Below are 20,105 nucleotides of genomic sequence, written 5' to 3'. Positions count from 1 at the left end.
ATACTCTGTTCATCTAAAGACCCCGTTACAAGAATGAGAAGATAGCCACAAAATGGAAAAGAGACTTGCATGTATCACAAAAGACCTACCTAGAAGATAAAAAGAGTATAAGAAAAAGGCAAACAACCCAATAAAGAAAGGTCCAAAAGATTCTGAACAGGCAGGCACTCCACAGAAGGTAACATCCAAGTAGCCAATATGATTTCATCTTTCTTGGTTATCAGAGAAATTCATATTCAACAATACAGTACTTTCATACACCCACCAACATGGCCAAAACAAAAAAGACAAATTGGTGAGATTGTGAAGAAACCAGTGCCTGCACATTGCTAATGGAAATAGAAAATAGGGCAACTCTTTGAAAGATAGTTTGGCAGGTTTGTGTGTGTTTTAATTCTCACCCAAGGCTATGCTTTTATTGGTTTTTAGAAAGAGAGAAACATTGGTTGCCTCCCATACACCCACAACCAGGAATTGAACCTGCAACCTAGGTATATGCCCTGACTGGGAATCGAACACACAACCTTTTGCTGTACAGGACAACTATCCAACCAACTGAGCCACATTACATTAAAAGCTAAATCTTTTAAAAATATATATATTTTTTGTTTTTTTAGAGAGAGAGGAAAGAAAGGTAGAGAAATAGAAACATTGATGAGAAACATCAACATCCATCTGCTGCCTCCTGCATGCCCCCTGTTGGGGATTAAGCCTGGGCATGTGCCCTGACCCGGGATTGGAATGGAACAGGTGACCTCCTGGTGCAAAGGTCAATGCTCAACCACTGAGCCACACTAGCCGAACTAAAAGCTAAATCTTGTTTTCCCAACTTGAAACAATGCAGTGAATGTGCATGTGCACTGGTATTAGATCTATACGTGTGTACTCTCTGTTTATACTTGATTTTTAGAGAGTAATGGTGGAACCAAACTAGAGAGAACTTGAAATATTTTTTAATTGTTGGCCTTTCCATATACCAGTAGCAGTGCGAATCTAGGTCTATGCTGCTCACGTCAGGAGAGAATTTCAAGATACTTAGAGCAATCTGCAAAATCTTATCTGCTACTTATTTTGTAATGTTTTTGTTTTGTTAATCCTCACCCAAGGATGTTTTTTCCATTGATTTCTAGAGAGAGTGAAAGGGAGAGAGAGTGGGAGGGAGACAGAGAGAGACATCAATTTGCAAGAGACACATCAATTGCCTTCTGCACATGCCCCAACCAACCAGGGCCCAGAATCGAACCTGCGACCCTTTGGAACACAGGGCTGTGCTCTAACCACTGGCCAGGGCTATTTTGTAATGTTTTTAAGGAGTCCCATCATATAGCAGCCATGCCCATTATGTTATGTGTGTTTTACTACTTTTAAAAAAATATTTTTATTGATTTTATTCTGAAAATGGAAGGGGGAGGGAGAGAGAGAGATAAAAACATCAATGATGAGAGAGAATCATTGATCGGCTGCCTCCTGCACGCCCCCTACTGGGGATCAAGCCGGCAACCCCCCGGCATGTGCCCTTGACCAGAATGGAACCCGAGACCCTTCAGTCCACAGGCCAACACTTTATCCACTGAGCCAAACGAGCTGGGGCAGTAATTAATTTCTAGGTTGCAGATGACTCAAATGAAGCATAAGGAGGCTATGTGACTGGCTCAGAGCAGAGCTGGATTCGATCCTAGGTAATCTAGCCCTAGAGTTCATACTCTTACCAGGAAAATTAGGTCAGGTGATATTGTAGAAAAATAATATGTTGATGTTTAAAGTGAAGGATTTCTTATTGTTTGTGGGAAATGTTGTTTAAATGATGTTTTTTTACAAGGACCTACACATGAGTTTGCTTTAGATGCCTCAGTAATATCTCACTACTTAATATGTGACGCTGCGCCATTCCTGTGAACGCTATTTACAATGATAAGATTTCTGTATGTGGGTGTAACTATAATCTTTGTTCAATCTTTGGCATGCATAAAGATGATCTTATGAAACTATTTAGATCTTTTGGATCAATAGACACCTAAAAATTCAGTAGTTGACATGGGAAATGTATCTAGGGTACCAGAGGTTACTGTTTGTACAAAGGGTTATTCAGATGCCAATGAATAAGCATCACAAAGTTTTTTTTGGTTTTTTTTAAATATATTTCTTTATTGATTTCAGAGAGAAATAGAAACATCAATGATGAGAGAGAATCATTGATTGGCTGCCTCCTGCATATCCCCTACTGGGGATCGAGCCCGCAACCCAGGCATGTGCCCTTGGCCGGAATCAAACCTGGGACCCTTCAGTCCGCAGGCTGATGCTCTATCCACTGAGCCAAGCCAGCTAGGGCCACAAAGTTTTTATACAGGAAGTGAGAGTTGAGAGGACTGAGAGTGTTAACTCTACGAAATGGATGCATTTGTAAAACAATCAGTATGAAAAGAAATCTCATTAGAGTGAAGAATACTTTTTAAATGCAAATAATTTATACTTCTTGTCCTCTCCTTCCTCCCTTCTTCACCTTGTCATGAACACAACTATTTCTATTTTGATATTAGGTTTCTTTAAGGCGGGTTTATATTCTTTAACCACATAAGTAGAGCTCATTTGAAGCTGCAGTATGGTACCACAAGTGGAAAGAATGCAACTCAGAATTGAGACCCTGGTTTTATGCCTGTGTTTTACTTTGAACAGTCATTTAAATGTTTTGTATCTGTTCCCTCAATTGTCAGATGTGCCCTCTTTCCTCCACAGACTCTGGGGAAGTATTTTGAAAAGCAAAATATCCGATTTAAACCCCAGCCCTCCAAGTCATCCCATCCAGTTGCCTCCAGGAGGAAACCCGCTGGGCGAGGAGGCAGAACACTGGCTCTGCATGGACGCAGTGTTGGCTCTCGGGAAAGTCACGGCTTATTTCCAGGGCCCAGCACGGCGTCTCCTGTGTCAGCACCCAGTAAAAGTCTGCTCTCCAATCGGCTCTCTCTGTGTCACAGTTTTAAGCTGAAGTTCAGAAAGTTAATTTTTTTTCTATTTATTGTCTCATAAATTTACATTTTAAAAAAATCGTAAAAGCACAGAATGTACTTAGATTGCCTTATGAGTATGATTAGCAAATAACTGTCCAAAGTGGCAAAGAGATGTACACCTTGAGGTTCTGAGACTTATTTCCAAAAGAAGGATCGTCATATCTACTGACACACACACCCTCTGGTGATTAACCCTGCAGTGTTACACTGCTGAGCAGTCATGGCATTTGGGTTCATTGGTGAAAGTATTAGGTGGTTGTTTTAAAATCTGAAAATGCAAAAAAGTGTTGAGGTTGTTCAAGGAAAGTTGAGAAAAGAAAGTTTTTAGAAGAGGTGCTTAAAAAGGGTGGCTGGCCATATGACAAAATAACTAAAGTTATGTTAATGAGGGATGAGAACATTTTATGTCGTCTGGGCCCACATATAAAGTCAAGAGGATAGGCTCTTATTTTATTTAAGTTCATTTTCCAATATTTACCTTGATTCACTAGGCTTTACTATCTCCAGTAAGGGGGGGAGTTATTTACAGGCCTGGTTTTGTAGCCTGTAGCAGTGCCTGGTCAGGAGCTTGGCTGGCCTAAACCTGGCTCCTCTGTAGGTTGCTGTGTATCAGGATGTCAGCTCTCATCATCAGCTCCCTGCGCATCTGAGGACCTTTCTCACGGTGTTCTTCGTTGTCTTAACTCCATCCGCCACTGGGGGTGGGCTTGGACACGGCGGAGCTGGGTTTGAAGCCTGCCTCCAGCCCTGGGTGGCTGGGTGGCCTTATCTCCCTTGACCAACCTCTCAGCCTCAGCTTCTTCTTTTATCCAATGGGGCACTTCATCATCCCAACCAGGAAGTAAATCCAACCATGTACGATTGTTATAAAGATTAGAGATAATGTGGTTCATGAGCCCAAAACATAAGTGCCCCTAAATGGTAGTTATTAACCATTTTCTGTATGTGCCCTGGAAACGATTTCCTTTCCAAATCCTCTTTAAACAGGGAAAATAAATTCAAGTATTTCCTGAAGCAGCTTTATATGTCATTTTAAAATCACAGTGACTCAACTGTCTTTTCCTTACAGGAAACATAACTGGGGGGCGGAGGGAGAGGAACTTCAGGCCTGGCCGCCGGGTTCACACTCAGATGAAGTGCCAGGGTTCTCGCAGCCTCACGGGGAACTGTGCTCTAGGCCGGGCTGCACACCGATGAAGCTGCTGAGCTCCCGTGAGAAGGAAGCATGGTGACAAGGCCCATCCCCCGGGCAGCTTCAAGAGGAGGGTCCTCCATTGTGCATTGTAAGTATTTTAGGCCAGCTCCCAATGTCCTGTGCATCGATTCACTCAGACACCCTGACAACCACCCCTCTATGTGTGGCAGAATTTACCAGGTGACCGAAAAATGCACAGGAGTACCCAGAGACACAGGAAAAACCCATTTATTTCCAGATGTACTAGTGCCGTGACTCAGGGGAGCCTGTTTCCAAATCCTGAGCCAGCCAATATGGAGGAAGCTTTCTCTTTATACCCTTTTGCTTCTTTGTCCCCTAAATAAGGATCAGACTTCCGGACCTTTTGCGGGCTTTGCAAAAAGCCCCGTGTGTTGGGACGGGGGATGTGAGACCACACCTAAAGGCCTGGCCTGGCGCCAGCGCTGGTAACCCCCTCTGGGGGTTGTGTATTGTTCATGGTTTATGGCCTCTGTAAAACGTGAGTATTTAGGTAAATAGGTCTTGCAAACCAGATAATTAGGAGGGGGCAGTGACTAGACCAGCCGTGGGCAAACTACGGCCCATTTGAAATGAATAAAACTAAAAAAAAAAAAAAACAGACTGTACCCTTTTATGTAATGATGTTTACAGTCCAGTTTAAGAACCCATTGTGGCCCTCGAGTCAAAAAGTTTGCCCACCCCTGGACTAGACTATAGGCTAACAGGAATGTGCATTAGGGATACTGATTAACCAGGTACAGAGTCAGGCTGTCAGCCCACCCCCCTCCCCCCCAAAAATTGTCTTATTTTCCTCATCATGTGTTGGGTAGTATTGGCTACACGGTTGGGAGCAAAGCTTCTGGAGTCAGACCGCCTGCGTCCAGTCGCCCGCTTCGTGTCCTTACTGCCCACCCTGAAGCTCACGCCCTCCTCTGAAACCCCACGGTAACAGTGACTCTCCTCCTGGGGCTGTGGTGAGGCGCGAGCATAAAACATTCTTAGCATAATGCCTGCCACGAAGTAGGCACTAATTAAGCAGTTATTGTGGTGGCAGCTGTGTGGGCAATAGTAATTATCTTGCACAAGATGAAACACCAGCAAGAAGGCAGAAATCCTGGTCTCTGATTCCCAATCCCAGGCTCTTTCTCTGAGCATGTGTTAATCTATTGAATGATTATTGCTCTCTTAAATGATTAAAATACCACAGTGCCGTTGGTGTCATCCAGGGACATTGAAGTATTCTCTCTGATTATGCAGAGCTGCAAAAAAATCACTATAAGTGGAAAACAATGTGTCATGGTTCTTTTACATTTGCTTGAGAAAAAGAGCCCACATTCTTCAGCTTCCCAAGAACTATACTGCACAGGAGTTATAATTCTTCGATGTGAAAACCCTTTTCAGTCCTGCCAACTGAAAGGACTGCTGTGATTGACAGTATAGAGGCCATAGTGTCCTCGCTGTTTGGCACTAACTGGTGACATCAACTGTTTGTCTCCCTTTCAAAGCTGTTCTCTTATATTTTAATCCAACTTCCTCCAAACATAACAACTGGTGCAGCTGCAAGACACGCTAGCTTTCTGGTTCACTGCCTACTTAGGCGTAAATAACTGGTGCACTTGCTCCCTCCTTTAACTACCACTGGGCTTGGCACAGCCCCAGGATCCTTGGGTACTGAACCATAAAGTTAATTTTCCAGACTCACTTTGGCCTGGTGTGAACTTTAGACAAGGTAGCTCTGGAGAAGTTCACAGTGACTTTCCTACCTCATCTTAAAATATTGTCAAAAAGAAACTTTCACCAACATATACCATATTATGGGTCACGAAGCAAACCTCAACAAATTTCAAAGAATTTAAATCATACAAAGGGATTTCTCTGGAAACAATGGAATTAAACTAGAAATCAGTAACAAAAAAATATCTGGAAAATCCAAAAATAGTTGGAAATTAAGCAACACACTTCAAAATAACCTACAGGTCACATAGGAAGTCTCAAGGGAAATTAGAAAATGTTTTGGCCCTGGCTGGGTAGGGTAGCTCAGTTAGTTAGAGCATTGTCTCAATATGCCAAGGTTGGGGGTTTGATCCCCGGTCAGAGCACATACAAGAAATCAACCAATGAACGTATAAATAAGTGGAACAACAAATAGTGTTTCTCTCTCTGTCTCTGAAATCAATAAATTAAAAAATGTTTGAGGTGAATGAAAATGAAAATGCAACATCAATATTTTGGGGATTTATTTACAGTGGTGCTTACAGGAAATTTTGTGGCATTAAAGGCTTATATTAGAAAAGAAGAAAGATCTAGAATTAATGGCATAAGCTTCCATCTTTAAAAAAAATATTAAAGAGATGAAATCAACAAAATTGAAAAACAGAAAAAAGCATAGATGAAATCAATAAAATCAAAAGCTGTTTCTTTAAAAGGTCAATAAAATTGATAAGCCTTAGTCAAACTGATCAGGGAAAAGGAGGGAAAAATTACTAATATCAAGAATGACATAGGAAACACTACTATAGACATTAAGAGGATAATAATGTAATATTATTACATGTGAATAACATTAAAACGATAATGTATAATTGTTATATATAGACAACTTTGTGCTCATAAATTCAAATATCTAGATAAAGTAGGCAAATTCCTTGAAAGACACAAACTATCAAAGCTCACTCAAAAAGAACCAGATATACTGAATAGTTCTACATTTTATTAAAGAAACAGAATTTGTAATTTAAAATATTTCAACAATGAAAACTCCAGGCTCAGATTGCTTTACTGGCAAATTCTACCAAATATCTAAGAATAATACCAATTTAATATAAACGTCTCCAGAAAATATTAGAGAGGAAAACACTTTCTAACTCATTTTATGAGATCAGCATTACTCTGATACCAAAACTAGACAAAGACATTACAAGAAAACGATGGATCAATATATCTTAGTAACATTAACGCAAAAATCCTCAGTAAAGTATTACTAATCAACTCCAGCAATGTATCAAATAACAGAATATCATAACCAAGTTGGTTTTATCCCAGAATGCAAAGTTAGTTCAACATTTAAAAATCAATAGATAAATACTACTGCAAATATTTATGAAAAAAATTTTGTTAATTAAACCTTTTTCAAACAAACAAAAAATCAATAGATATATTAGTGAGATCATGGCAGGAATGGGGAGGGAGTCAATGGGAGGAAAAGGGGACATTTGTAATAATCTGAACAATAAAGTTTTTAAAAAATCAATCAATACAGCCCATCCAGTGTAGCTCAGTGGTTGAGTGTCGACCCATGAACTAGGCGATCATGGTTCAATTCCTCCTCAGGGCATATGCTTGGGTTGCAGGCTTGATCCCCAGTAGGTGGTGTGCAGAATGCAGCTGGTCAATGATTCTCATCATTGATATTTCTATCCCTCTCTCTATCTCCCTTCCTCTATCTGAAATCAATAAAAACATTTTAAAATATATACATATAAATCAATATAATTCACTATATCAACAGACTAAGGAAAATCATATAATATAAAGAAGAAAAGTCATACAATCATCTCAATAGATGTAGAAACGCATTTGACAAAACTCAACATCAATTCATTATTTAAAAAACACCTCTCAGCAAACTGGAATTAAAGAGACGTTTCCCAATCTAATCTATTTGCTGCATAACAAATAACCCCAAAGCATAAATATCAAACATTTGTCCTCTCACCGTTTCTAGAGGTGCCTCTGGCTTAAGGCCTCCCAGGAGACTGAACGTGTGTTTGTCAGCTGGGGCGAAGTCTATCTGAAATCTCCCTGGAATGGTGGTGTGGGACAGGGGGAGATCTGCTTCCAAGCTCACTCACATGGTTGTTGGGAGGACTCATTTCCTCACAGAGTATGAGACTAGTGCCTGAGTTCTTCCTGGCTGTTGGCTTCCTCGGTTCCTGGCCATAAGGCAGCTCGCAACATGGCATCTGTATTCCCTCAGAGCAAGAAAATGAGAGCCCAAGGGGGCACCCAAAGTGGAAGTCACAGTCTCTTCGTAACCTAACCTCAGAAGTGATATTACATTACTTTTGACGTATTCCGTTCCTTAGAAGCAAGTCACTAGGTGCCGGGAGCCGGTCCATGCTTGCTGTTTCAAGGGACCTGGCATATATGGCATACTGTCCTTAATATGTTTGCTCACCTTCTTGGCACTATGTGTTTTAACCAAGGTCTCTGAGAAAGGTTGTTTCCCCAGGTAGGGATTTTCCCCTGAAGTTAGGGAGGGAATAAAACCTCTTAACTAAGTGCCAGGCGGGTAATTAATCACTTTAACTATGAACAATCATGCTTAAGCTACATAATCTTTACTCCCTGGAATGGAGATAAGAAACGCCCTAACCTTTGGAATAGAGATTGATAGGATTGGAATCAACTGGTATAAATACAGATGTAAGAAGACAGAACTTAGAACACAGAACTCAGAAGACAGAACCTACACACAGAACTTAGAAGACAGAACCTACACAGAGCCTAGAGACAGAAGAACTTCACTGGAGAGAACATGGCGAAAGATCCTGGGCTGAACCTGACTACAGAAATTGGCAAGAGAACCTGACTAGAACCTGGTGACTGAACCTGGCTGGAGAACCTGGGCAGAACCTGGCTGGAGACCCTAGCGAGGGAACATGGCTACAGAACCTGGCTGGAGAACCTAGCGAGGGAACATGGCTACAGAACCTGGCTGGAGAACCTGGAGAACCTAGCAAGAGAACATGGACACAGACCCTGGCAGGAGATCCTAAGCAGAACCTCTCTGGAGATCCAGACCAGAACTTGGCTGGAGATCCTGGCTGGAGATCCTGGCTAGGCTGCTGATCAACTGAACACTGTCTCCGTGTCCTTCCTTCTTCGCCGACTCCGTCCACACCTTTGGGGACCCCTGGACCTGCTGAGGTTGGACCCCGGCAACTAGGTCAAGTCTATACTGAAAGGAAGAGGAGCACACAAGGGCATGAATACCAAGAAGCAGGGTCATTAAGGGCCATCTTAGAGGCCGTCTGCCACAGCATCTACAAAGAAATCTAGCATCATTCCTAGTGGTGCAAGAATGAATGGTTTCCTCCTGCCCTGGCCGGTTTGGCTCAGTGGATGACTCAAGGGTCCCAGGTTTGATTCCGGTCAAGGGCATGTACCTTGGTTGCGGGCACATGCCCAGTGGGAGCTGTGCAGGAGGCAGCTGGTTGATGTTTCTCTCTCATCGATGTTTCTAGCTCTCTATCCCTCTCCCTTCCTCTCTGTAAAAAAATCAATAAAATATATATTTTTAAAAAAAAGAATGAATGGTTCCCTCCTAAGACCGGTGTAAGGATATCTGCTCTCACTGCTCCTATTTGAGTTCCCACTGGAGGACCTGCCACGGGCAGTAAAGCAAGAAAAAGAAAAGGCATACCAGTTGGGAAGAACCAAAACGGTCCCTATTTGCAGATGACATGATTGTCCTCATAGAAAATCCCAAGGAATTTACTAAAACTTCCTGGGGCTTTTAGATAGATCAGTGAGAAAACATCCAGATGACAGATAAGCATATGAAAGACTGCTCAACGTTAGTCATTAGAGAATTCCAAATTAAAGCCACAACACGCCATTGCCCACGTTAAAATGGTTGAAATAAAGAGATCTGGCATACTAAGTGCTGGCAAAGAGGCAGAGTAACTGGAATGTTGCTGGCAGGAAGGTAAAATGGTACAGTCTCTTTGGAAAACATTTTGGCAGTTACGTCAATAACATATACTTATCATGTGACCCAGCAGGACTCCTCCTAAGTATTATTTTCCCAAGAGAAATGAAAACATATGTTCCCACAATGGACCATGCATGAGTGTTTGCAGTGGCTTGGCTTATAATCACCCATACTGGAAACAACTGAAACGTTCTTCAAGTGAGGATGGATGAACAAGCTATGGTACACCATACAATGGAACACGACTCAGTAATAAACGGGAATAAACTGACAAATGGAACAGAATGGGTGAATCTCAAATTTTTTATGGTAAGTGAAAGAAGCCTACCTCAAAAGGCTACATAATGTATCATTCCATTGACATGACATTCAGAAGAAGGCAAAACGGTAGAGACAGAAAACACATCAGTGGTTGCCGTTGGCAAACAATTCCTGGGAGGTCCGCAGATGAACTCCAGTCCACCCTGAACCATCGATATGCTACTTCGTTGTCAAGGCAGCCACCCATCCCGCTCCTCCCAGCTCCTGCTCCCACCTGACCCTGCCCTGATTTACAGTTAGTGGCAGCTGCTTGGCACCGGACTGGTCTCTGTTTTGTAGACAGTATGTTAATTCTCTCTCCTCGGGTATTACCTCCAGGGCAAACACCCACCTCAGTGCTGGGCAGATGAAACAGCATAGATGACCCAGTACTGAGACGGTGTGCCGGGTGGCAAATGATTTCACGACTTCCCCAGGTTTTCTACTTCCCTCCTCTGTGCTCAAACCGGAGCAAGCAGGAGCCAGTTGGGAATAAGAAACCCCAAGCGAGGCAGGCTCTGTGACCTCCATCTCCCACGTGAGAAGCCTGGCTGCAGGGGAAGTCAGTAGTCAAGGCGCACCCTCCCCCTCCCAGCCGGTGGAGTGAAGCGCTGACTTTAACCAATTTGGGCCAAATCTTCTTCTTTGCCTTTCTCTCCCTGTTTCTCATTCGTTCGTTCGTTCATTCATTCGTTCATTCATTCATTCATTCATTCACTGACTGGATGCTACGCCGCTGGTCAGGACAGGCACAGAAGCTGCCCTCAGGGCGTTCACAGTTTAGCGGAAAATACCGGGGAGTAATCAGTTGTTACTCGGTGTGGTCACCGCTAAGCCCTTGATGCAGGAAGGGGGGTAGGAGGTGGGGGTGGGAGGAGGATGGGGGGGAGGACTCCTAGCGCAGGCGTCTTCCCGCAGACTCCGCTCCGGCTGCATTCCCCCTCCGGCCGGAGTCTGCAGCCTTGCAGGCCTTCTCGCCGGCAGAGGGGCGTAAGCGCCGGGCCCCGGGCCCACGGTGGGGGCAGCGCCTTCAGGGACCCGAGGACCACCCACCAGGGCCCTTCTCCGCTGCAGGGACCACGGCGGGTCCAGCAGGGAAGCCAGGCGCGGCGGCCCCGCCCAGACCAGCCGGGGGCGGGGACCAGTTCCCATAGGGACCCAGCCGCGAGCAGAGCCGGGCTGGAGTCGCGAGGTGGGAGCGGGGCCAGGCCCGGCAGCCGCAGCGCGTGAGTCAGGGCCGGGAAGGAGGAGCGGGCCGGGCCGGGAAGGAGGAGCGGGCCGGGCCGGGAAGGAGGAGCGGGCCGGGCCGGGAAGGAGGAGCGGGCCGGGCCGGGAAGGAGGAGCGGGCCGGGCCGGGAAGGAGGAGCGGGCCAGGCCGCCACGTGGCGCCACTCGAGGCGCGGGAGGGCGGGCAGAGCATCTTCCCGCGACCGCGGGTCGGCAGCGGGGGTCCCGCGCGCGGCGGGTCGGCGTGGCCCTCGGCTCCGGAGCTCCAGGCCCGCGCCCCTCCCGGCGGGTCTCCCCTCCTCCCGGCCTCGCCGCCGCCCCCGCCAGGAGCCGGGCGGTGTCTTCTTGCCGCAGGGAAATCAGACCCGAAATTAGAACCAGGGGAAGCCCTTAGCCAGCTCGCATGTCTTAGATCGGGTGAAGTCTGACACGAAAAAGATAGATTCTCTTACAGCTCGGTTCGCTTTAGGGTGCGGGGTTCCATTGCCACTCGCGGGGCATATGTCAGAGGACCGTGGCTTTCCCGACCCCGGGCTGTCCTTCGGGCACGTGGCCGCTGCGAGGGGCGCGGCTTCAAAGCCGTCGGGTCCTAACTGCGAGCAGGTGCCTGTTCCTCCAGGTCCCGCCCAGGCGCGTCCGGAGGGCGCCCCGGGCAGTCCGTGCGCGCCAGTCTTCTTTAAGCGACACTTGCAAACTATGTGAAGACCCACTTTAAGAAGGTTCATTCCTCTGTGATGGAGAAGTACGAAAAAATTGGGAAAATTGGTGAAGGCTCCTACGGCGTTGTTTTCAAATGCAGAAGCAGGGACACGGGCCAGGTTGTGGCCATCAAGAGGTTTCTGGAATCAGAAGATGACCCGGTCATCAGGAAAATCGCCCTTCGCGAAATCCGCATGCTCAAGGTAACGGGTTCTTTCAAGTGAATTTTCAGGGATAAAAAAAAAAAAAAAAAATCGGAGGCCTTGAGATGTGGTCACATCTCCTTCCTTCATGGCCTTTTGACACAAATGGGACATCTGTGCACAAGGCACCAGTTATATAAGGAGCTAGAAAGCAGAGGTGGGCAAGGTGGTACTCACTTTCAGAGATGCTGGGGGGTATTTTATTTTCCTTCCCAGTAGCTTCTCTCCCATGTCACCTATAGAGCTGGTCCTTTAAGGGCCATCAGCTGTGATTGAGAGCACACGCACTTACCACATGGTTAGCATTCATGGCTTTTACACTCCCAGGCTGACTTCTGTCGAGGGTCTTAGCGCATGAAGAGAATTGATCACTCACCTGTTTCCAAACTGTCAGGGAGCTGACAGGTGCTCCTCACACCTCACATGCATCTACTGCTCAGCCTCACGTTGTCCTGCCTTGAGAAGAAGGATTCTTCTCAAAAAAGTAGAATGATCACTTTTGAAATGTTTATTCGGGAACCGTGGGAGACCATGATTTCAAACGGGGGAGGGGGAGTTGTTTATTACAAGCTAAAACTATTTTTTCCCTCTAATGGAAAGACGCTTCTTCTCTGAATTTCTGTGGCGATGAACCCAAACTGCAAGGTAAACCGTGACATGTAATGAATGTGGCGGGGGTTAACCTGGTTTTAAATGTGGGCTGACTCTATGACAAGGGAAGAGCAGCTTTGGGGGAGATGATGGAACACGCGGGATTTTCTCTTTTTCCTGCTTCTCCATTTCTCCAGGCCTCTCTAAGAAAACTCTTTTTTTTTTTTAACATGATGTTTTCTTTTTTATTTATTTAAAAAAATATTTATTGTTGAAAGTATTACAGATATCCTTCTTTTTCCCTCCCATTGCCCCCTTCCACCTAGTTCCTGCCCTACCCCAGGCCTTCATCGCCCTGTTGTCTGTGTCCATAGGTAATGCATATGTGCATATAAGGTCTTTGGTTAACCTCTCCGCCGCCCCCCTCCGCTCTGAGATTCGTCAAGAAAACTCTTCTTTTCCCCACGAATTGAGTAAGTGGGTTATCTCTGGATAAGGATCCCGAATGGGCAGCAGCAGCAGCAGCAGACTTTGGATAAAATAGAGTGAGTGGGTACTGGGAACACTTGCTTCTTTCGGTTTAGGATGTTCTTTACCTGGATGTTGTCTGTTCTGAGAAAACACTTCCAATCACCCCTCTTCCTGAAGTGCTCCCCTCGGAGGGGTGAGACCAGCAGTGTTCACTGTCTGGGCCCCTCTGCCCTTCCCCACCCTCTCTACACAGGGAGAGGTTCTCCCCATTTCTCTTGGGCCAGTGGACAGTTTTTCTCTTTCTCAGGCTTTCCTAGAGGAGAAGGTGATGATTGCATTTCAAAGGGTTCCTGTACTCCAAGGAAAAAGAGCATTTCTTTCTAGTGGAGAGTCTTTTCCTGACTCAGAAGATCACCTGTGATGCCTCTCTGAAATCTCTCCCCTCTCTTTAGCAATATGGTGTTTACAGGTGTGGCTCCCTTAATTAACTGAGTTCCTCCAGAATGGGGACCTCGCCTCTGTATCAACTACTTGGCGTTTAGTAAGGCTTCTTGCTGGGTTTTTAAAGAAGGGTTTAGAAAATAAGCTCTTGGGAAGGGGAGGTGTTGCCAATCAGTTAGGGAGTCAGAGGTGTTCTCTAGAATAACTGAATGTCGATGTGCCCTAAGGGTAGAGCACAGGAGCCTGCTTTCAAAGTGTGCAGCACCCCACTCTCCAAAACCAAGTGCACAGATGTAGACGCCCCTATCTGTATGAGGCGATGGGACTAGATTTCTGTAGAGACTGTCCCTTTAAGCCCTAACTCTTCAGAATTCTGTGATAGTCCTAACACATAATGGGTACTTACTAAATATTTGCTGAATAAGTGAATTGAGGGTATGTTGAATAAAGTCACGTTTTTCCATTTATTTTCTCAGTAACTACTTATAGAGCCCCATTGTGCCTAACACATGTTTACATCAAGTTGTACGCACGTGCAGACGTTAACTTGTGGATGGGAAATAATTTCTTCTCGGCTCCCACTCAGGGTAGACTGGGTTCCTAATGGGCAGGCCTGTGCCATTCACCTGGTGTCTCCACGCCTGGCAAGAACCCTCTAAATGTTTGTTGAATAATGAAAACAAAGTGTTAGGAGGCATGTTTAAGCTAGATTTTGAGATGCTTAGGGAAGCATGGAATGAGAAAGAAAGTGTTTGGGGCAAACAGTCTGTCCAGGGAGAAGATGCGTAAGTGGAAAGCAGTATATTGAGGGACACAATTAATAACTCCAGGCTTGGCCAAGATGCCTGTAGGGTGCTAACAGGCCAGGTAGGAAAGGGAAAGAAGGAAGCCAGGGTCCAGTGGGAGGGAGTGGGAGCATTTTCCTGGGAGCACAGGTCTGGCCCTGGGATGTGATGGCTAGCACATGGCTGCACCTGGGTCCCAGCCGGTCTTTGGGGATTGGAGCCTGACTCCCGGGCAGGTGTTGTAGCCCCTGAGAACAGGAAATTGATGAGAGAGAGGGGAGAGCGGCAAGTGTTTTAGGGTCTCATCTGAACTGGAATTGAAGGCAGGGCTTAAGTGCCCATGGGAAGGAGGAATATCAAGCTGTGAGCAAAACACAGTTCCCTGGGCCCCGGGGAAGGCTGCAGCTCAGTGACTCGGTGAGTTTATGTTCCTAGGTGTTCTTTGAATATCCCTCACAGAGCTGGGGCTTTAAATGACCCCTGGTGAGGTCAGGAACTAGGAGCCAGGAGGACTAAGGCTGAAAGTACTCCAGTGACCTTAGCCAAGCAGGTGAGGACAAGCAGGTGCTGATCACCTGGCTGCTCCCATTACGATAAGGAAAGCTAGAAGGATAGGTCAAGACCAGATGTAGAGGACTTTGAAAGCCAGGCAAAGGATTTGGGTTTCTCCTATAAAAAAGGGAAGCTAGTCAAGTGTTTGTTTTGTTTGTTTGTTTTAGAAAGTTGTCATTTGTGGATATTTGGATTTCATGGACCAGTAATGTTTCAAAAAAATTTTTTTTGTTATTGTTATTTTTACAGATTGGGATAGGGCTGTCTGCATTTTAATCCTCAGCCAAGGATATGTGTTTCTTTTTCCAGTTTATTTGAGAGAGAGGGGAAGTGGGGAGTGGATGGAGAGAGAGAGAGAGAGAGAGAGAGAGAGAGAGAGAGAGAGAGGGAGAGAGAAACATCGATCAGTTGCCTCCCATAAGTAACCCGACTAGGGATCGAACTCAGAACTTAGGTATGTGCCCTGAGCAGGAATCAGACTTGCAGCTGTTAGTGTACAGAACAATGCTACAACCAGCTGAACCACCTGGCAAGGCAAGGTTGTCAACATTTTAAAACACCAACTACCAACAACTATCACCATCACTTCATAAATAAAAGGACATTTTAGTATTTAAAAAACAAAACAAAACTAGGAAAAGCACAGTCTTTTTTAGAAAAAAAAAAAGCAGTCTTCCCAAGAGAGAGAAATTGACAACTATAAATAAGATTTATGAACATTCATTTCTCTGGTGTGTGTGAGTATACAGTATGTGTACAATTTGTGTGGATGTGAGTATGTGTGTACCGTTGCCCTTACTTTTCTCACTTCATTATCCATTGATGAAAATGGCGACATCATTTGTTTTGTGAAGCCTAAGTCTCATGAAACTCAGCCCTATGTCCGGAACAAAAAGATTCCCCAGATCAGGTCATATCCTGCTCAATAGGATCTATATCCACTACAACAAAATAATAGTACAAAAGAATTGAATGGTGTCTTGGAGTCTGTAATATAATTTGGCCTGTGTCAATCCTCAGAGAAGTCGTTGGGTGTCTGTTTTTAAAATTGTTCATTTAACAATTTAAAGCCACTCCCAATAGTTGCTATTGAACTCAAAAATATTTGTTTCCTCCTAAGCAGATATGACTGTAGAAAGGAATTGTCCAGCAATTGACTTTGTAATTTTTAAGGTAGCACATCTATAATGCTTCCAATTCTCAGTGTGACAGCATATATGAAAATGTCACTATCCATTAAATGCTTTTGAGGATGATATTTATTATCTAGAAAGCTGTTTTGCTAATATTTTTAGAAAACATTTTTTTCTGAAAATTTGAAACACTTTCAAATGCATTATCTTGTGCCATTTGGAAAAAAATGGGTGATACATTTTTATGAGAAAAATTTAGTATTTGTACTAATAAACTGCTTCTTAAACTAAATATAACCACTCTTCACCAAAAGGTCCTACTGAAGTCAACCCTTTAATGTTTTAATTTTGAATTAGATTTTATTTAGGTTAGATAATTAGGCTTTATAAAAAAAAATTAACATTTGCTCCAGTTAAAATCAGTCAACTCATAACTCTAAGAACAAATTCACTTCTAGTGACAGTAATAAAATTATACTGCAATACCTGAGCTCAAAGCAACTATTCTACCCTTTCTCAAACTCATTTTATTTTTTTAATTAAATTTATTGGGGTGAAACTGGTTAATAAGTTTATGTAAGTTTCAAGTGTACAATTCTATAATACATCATCTGTATATTGTAGTGTGTGCTCACAATCCAAAGTTTAGTCTCCTTCTGTCACCATATATTTGACCGCCTTTACCCACTTCAACTTCTCCCCACCTCGCTTCCCCTCTGGTAACCACCATACTGTGTTCTGTGTCAATGAGGTTTTGTTTGTTTGTCAAACTCATTTTCCATTGTGGAAAAATAAAAGGGAAAAGTTCAATATCTTGAGTTAGTGCTTTGATGAAACACCAGTGCATAATCTAGTTGACAAATGTTCATTTGGCAAGTTTTTACAGAACTCTTGCCATGTGCCAGGCACTATTCTTGGCCCGCTTTCTCATAGGGAAGGAAAGACTGACAGTAAACAAACAATTATATGTCAAGTGGTGAAAAATAAAATAAGATAAGAGAGAAAGAGTAATGGAGGGACTTGTTTGATATTTAGGGTGGTTAGGAAAAGTCTTTCTGAATAATGATATTTAAATAGAGACTAAAAGGAAATGTGAAGGGATGACTCATTAGCTATCCAGGAGATGAGTTTCCAGGCAGAGGGAACAAGTACAAAGGCCCCAAAGCAGGGTCAAGTGATGGTTCTATGTATGTTCTCGTGTGTTCTAGGAGGAGCAAATAGATCAGTGTGTCTGGAGCAGAGTAAATAAGGATGATGAGGGTCATGGGAGATGAAATTAAAGAGGTAAGGGGGTCAGAAACGAGGGCCTTGTGGGCCATGGTGGGGACTGTAGATTTTACTTTGAGTGTTTGAGTAGAGGGATGCCTGGGCATACCTTATATCCTAGGAGGATTCCTCTAGCTGCTGGTTACTCCAGCTCCACAATCAGGAAGATCATTTAAAGAATTTTGGAGTAATCACGGGGTCAGAGTGGTAGAGTGGTGGTGGTCAGATTCTAGATTTATTCTCAGAGAAAAGCACATAGGAGTCTGGTGGTTGGATGAAGAACCAAGAATGATTCCAACTTTCTTGACCTGAGTACCTGGAAAAGCAAAGAGATAGGGAGAGTGAAGTACAAATCTGGGGGGAAGGAAATCAAGAGTTCTGTTTTGTATATGTTACATTTGGGATGTGAATCCAAGGAGACTGTAAAGTGGGCAATTAATGTGGAAGTCTTGTATTAAGGGAAAGTCCAGGTTGCAGATATTAAGTTGGGAGGCATCAGCATAGCAATGGTAACTAAAGCCATGAGACTGGGTCGCCATAGGGAATGCAGACACAGTATCAAAGACTGAGCCCTGGAGCTCCAGCACCTGGACGTCAGGAAGATGGGGAAGACCCGGCAAGGGAGGCAAGAAGGGGTGATTGACAAGGTCAGAAAATCCCAAGAACAGTGTTCTTAAAAGTTTAGTGAAGAAAATGTTTCAAGAATGAAGGAATGGCCCTAGCTAGTGTGTTCAGTGGTTAGAGCATCCGCCCTTACACTGAGGGGTCACCAGTTCAATTCCTGGTTAAGGGCACATACCTGGGTTCTGGGTTCAATCCCCAGCCCCAATCGGGGCACGTGTGGGAGGCAAACAATCTATGTGTCTCTCTCACATCAATGTTTCTCTCTCTCTCTTCCCCTCCATCCCTTCCATTCTCTCTAAAACTCAATGGAGAAAACATCATGGGGTGAGGATTAACAAACATAAAAAGAATGAGGGAATGTCAATGGTGTCAAAGGTCATCATTAGTAGAGACTTAGAATTAGGCACTGGCTTTGAAAATGTGAGGGTCATCTGAGATCTTGACAAGAGCGGTGTGCAGGGAGTGGTAGAAACAAAAGCTTCATCAAAGAGGGTTCAAGAGAGAATGAAGGGTATAAAGTAGAGGCAGTAATACAAACAACTCTTTTAAGAGATTTTATTATAAAAGGAAGCTAAGAAAACAGACAGCAAGCACTTAGAAGGATATGAGGTCAAGAGAATTTTTGTTGCTGTTGTTTTTAATACAGGAGAAATAAGTATATTTGTATGCCAATGGGATTAATCCAGTAAAGAGAAAACAATGGTGTTGGACGGAGAGAATATCTGGGGCCGTGACGTTAGGTTATTAACCTGAGCCATGACCCAAAAACATAGCTATAATAGCACAATAAAAGACCAACTCATGGACCAGCTGGGAGATTAGCTACCTCTTATTTTATTTGGAATGTTGCTAGGTTCTTCACAGACACTAACCTTAATCTTTATGTAACAAGACCCACAGCTATCTTCAAACTATGGGTGTAGAACTTCTTCCACCAGCATGTATGAAATCTGATTTGCATATGACCTATGAACCCGACAGGGATGAATTTAGCCCCTTTTCATAACTGGGATTCAAGCATATAAAGATATTTTGCATGGGAGGTGGGGTAGTCATGACAGAAACAAGATTTTAGAGGGAGACAAAGTCCCTGAAAGAAAATCACCTTAAGTCAAGAAGTCTGGCATGATAGGCTGAAGTCATCACAGGCCCTGTGATGGAAAGTGGGCACTGTTTCTACAAAAAGCAGGTAACTGTACCTGAACCCAACCCAGCACCCTGGGAATAACTATGTTTCCAACAAGAAAAGAGCTGTGTGTTGCAAAACAAACACAAGCCAACCAACCAAGGATAATTGTGTTACTAAGGTCCCAAGCCTCTATGATGCTGAATATTCTCTCTGTGGGATGAAAATGGTAGAACTATTGGAAGAAGAAGCAAAGAATTCCAACCAGCAGTGATGAAAAGAGTATATGCTCCTAGAGGAGTTGAGGACAGGACGTTGCCCCTATGAGGTGTCTGGGCAGACCTTCAGCAGACGGGGCCTTAGGTTAGATCAGACCAACATCAATAGAGGGCTGAAAGCAGCAGCTAGAACATTATCTGTGACAACCCTCCCTCCAGAAGAGAAGAAAAATGAGAAGGAGTCACATATTGCTATTGGTCACCCAGTAGACTTGAGCAAAGTGCCCTGTATCCTTACCTAGGATGCACAGATTATACTTAGACAACCTTAGATGGTATTGTTATCCCATTTCACAAATGGGTTTGTGATGGTTAATGATTTGCCATGTCCTCCTGGTTAGTGAGCTGAAATACAGACACTATTTTTTTTTATCTGTCCCCAAGTCCACTCCCTGCTGCTTCCACACATCAGAACCATCACGTTACAGTGAACACCACACTCTGAAGTCTCCCAATGACTGGTCCTCAGGGTTTATCCTGCCCTTGCTCCATC

General features: G+C 44.1%; 1 protein-coding gene across 5 annotated transcripts in view; it reads left to right on the top strand.

Moving 5' to 3' along the window:
* Positions 1-11,190: 11,190 nt before the first annotated feature.
* Positions 11,191-20,105, top strand: part of CDKL1 (cyclin dependent kinase like 1) — a 46,770-nt gene continuing 37,855 nt past the window's right edge. Inside the window, exons 1-2 of one of the 5 annotated variants that reach the window (XM_036306227.1) lie at positions 11,191-11,442; positions 12,063-12,345. In XM_036306227.1, the coding sequence (XP_036162120.1) occupies positions 12,178-12,345 (168 nt within the window). In that variant the 5' untranslated portion in view covers positions 11,191-11,442; positions 12,063-12,177. Of the gene's footprint in view, positions 11,443-11,522; positions 12,346-20,105 lie in introns of those variants that run through there. The other 4 variants (XM_036306226.1, XM_036306231.1, XM_036306228.1 and 1 more) reach the window with 4 other exon arrangements.

This window comes from Myotis myotis, unplaced genomic scaffold, assembly GCF_014108235.1.
Source record: "Myotis myotis isolate mMyoMyo1 unplaced genomic scaffold, mMyoMyo1.p scaffold_m19_p_1, whole genome shotgun sequence".
NCBI lineage: Eukaryota > Metazoa > Chordata > Mammalia > Chiroptera > Vespertilionidae > Myotis > Myotis myotis.
The sequence above is the reverse complement of the archived record's forward strand: the minus strand, read 5'-3'. Positions and strand labels throughout refer to the sequence as shown.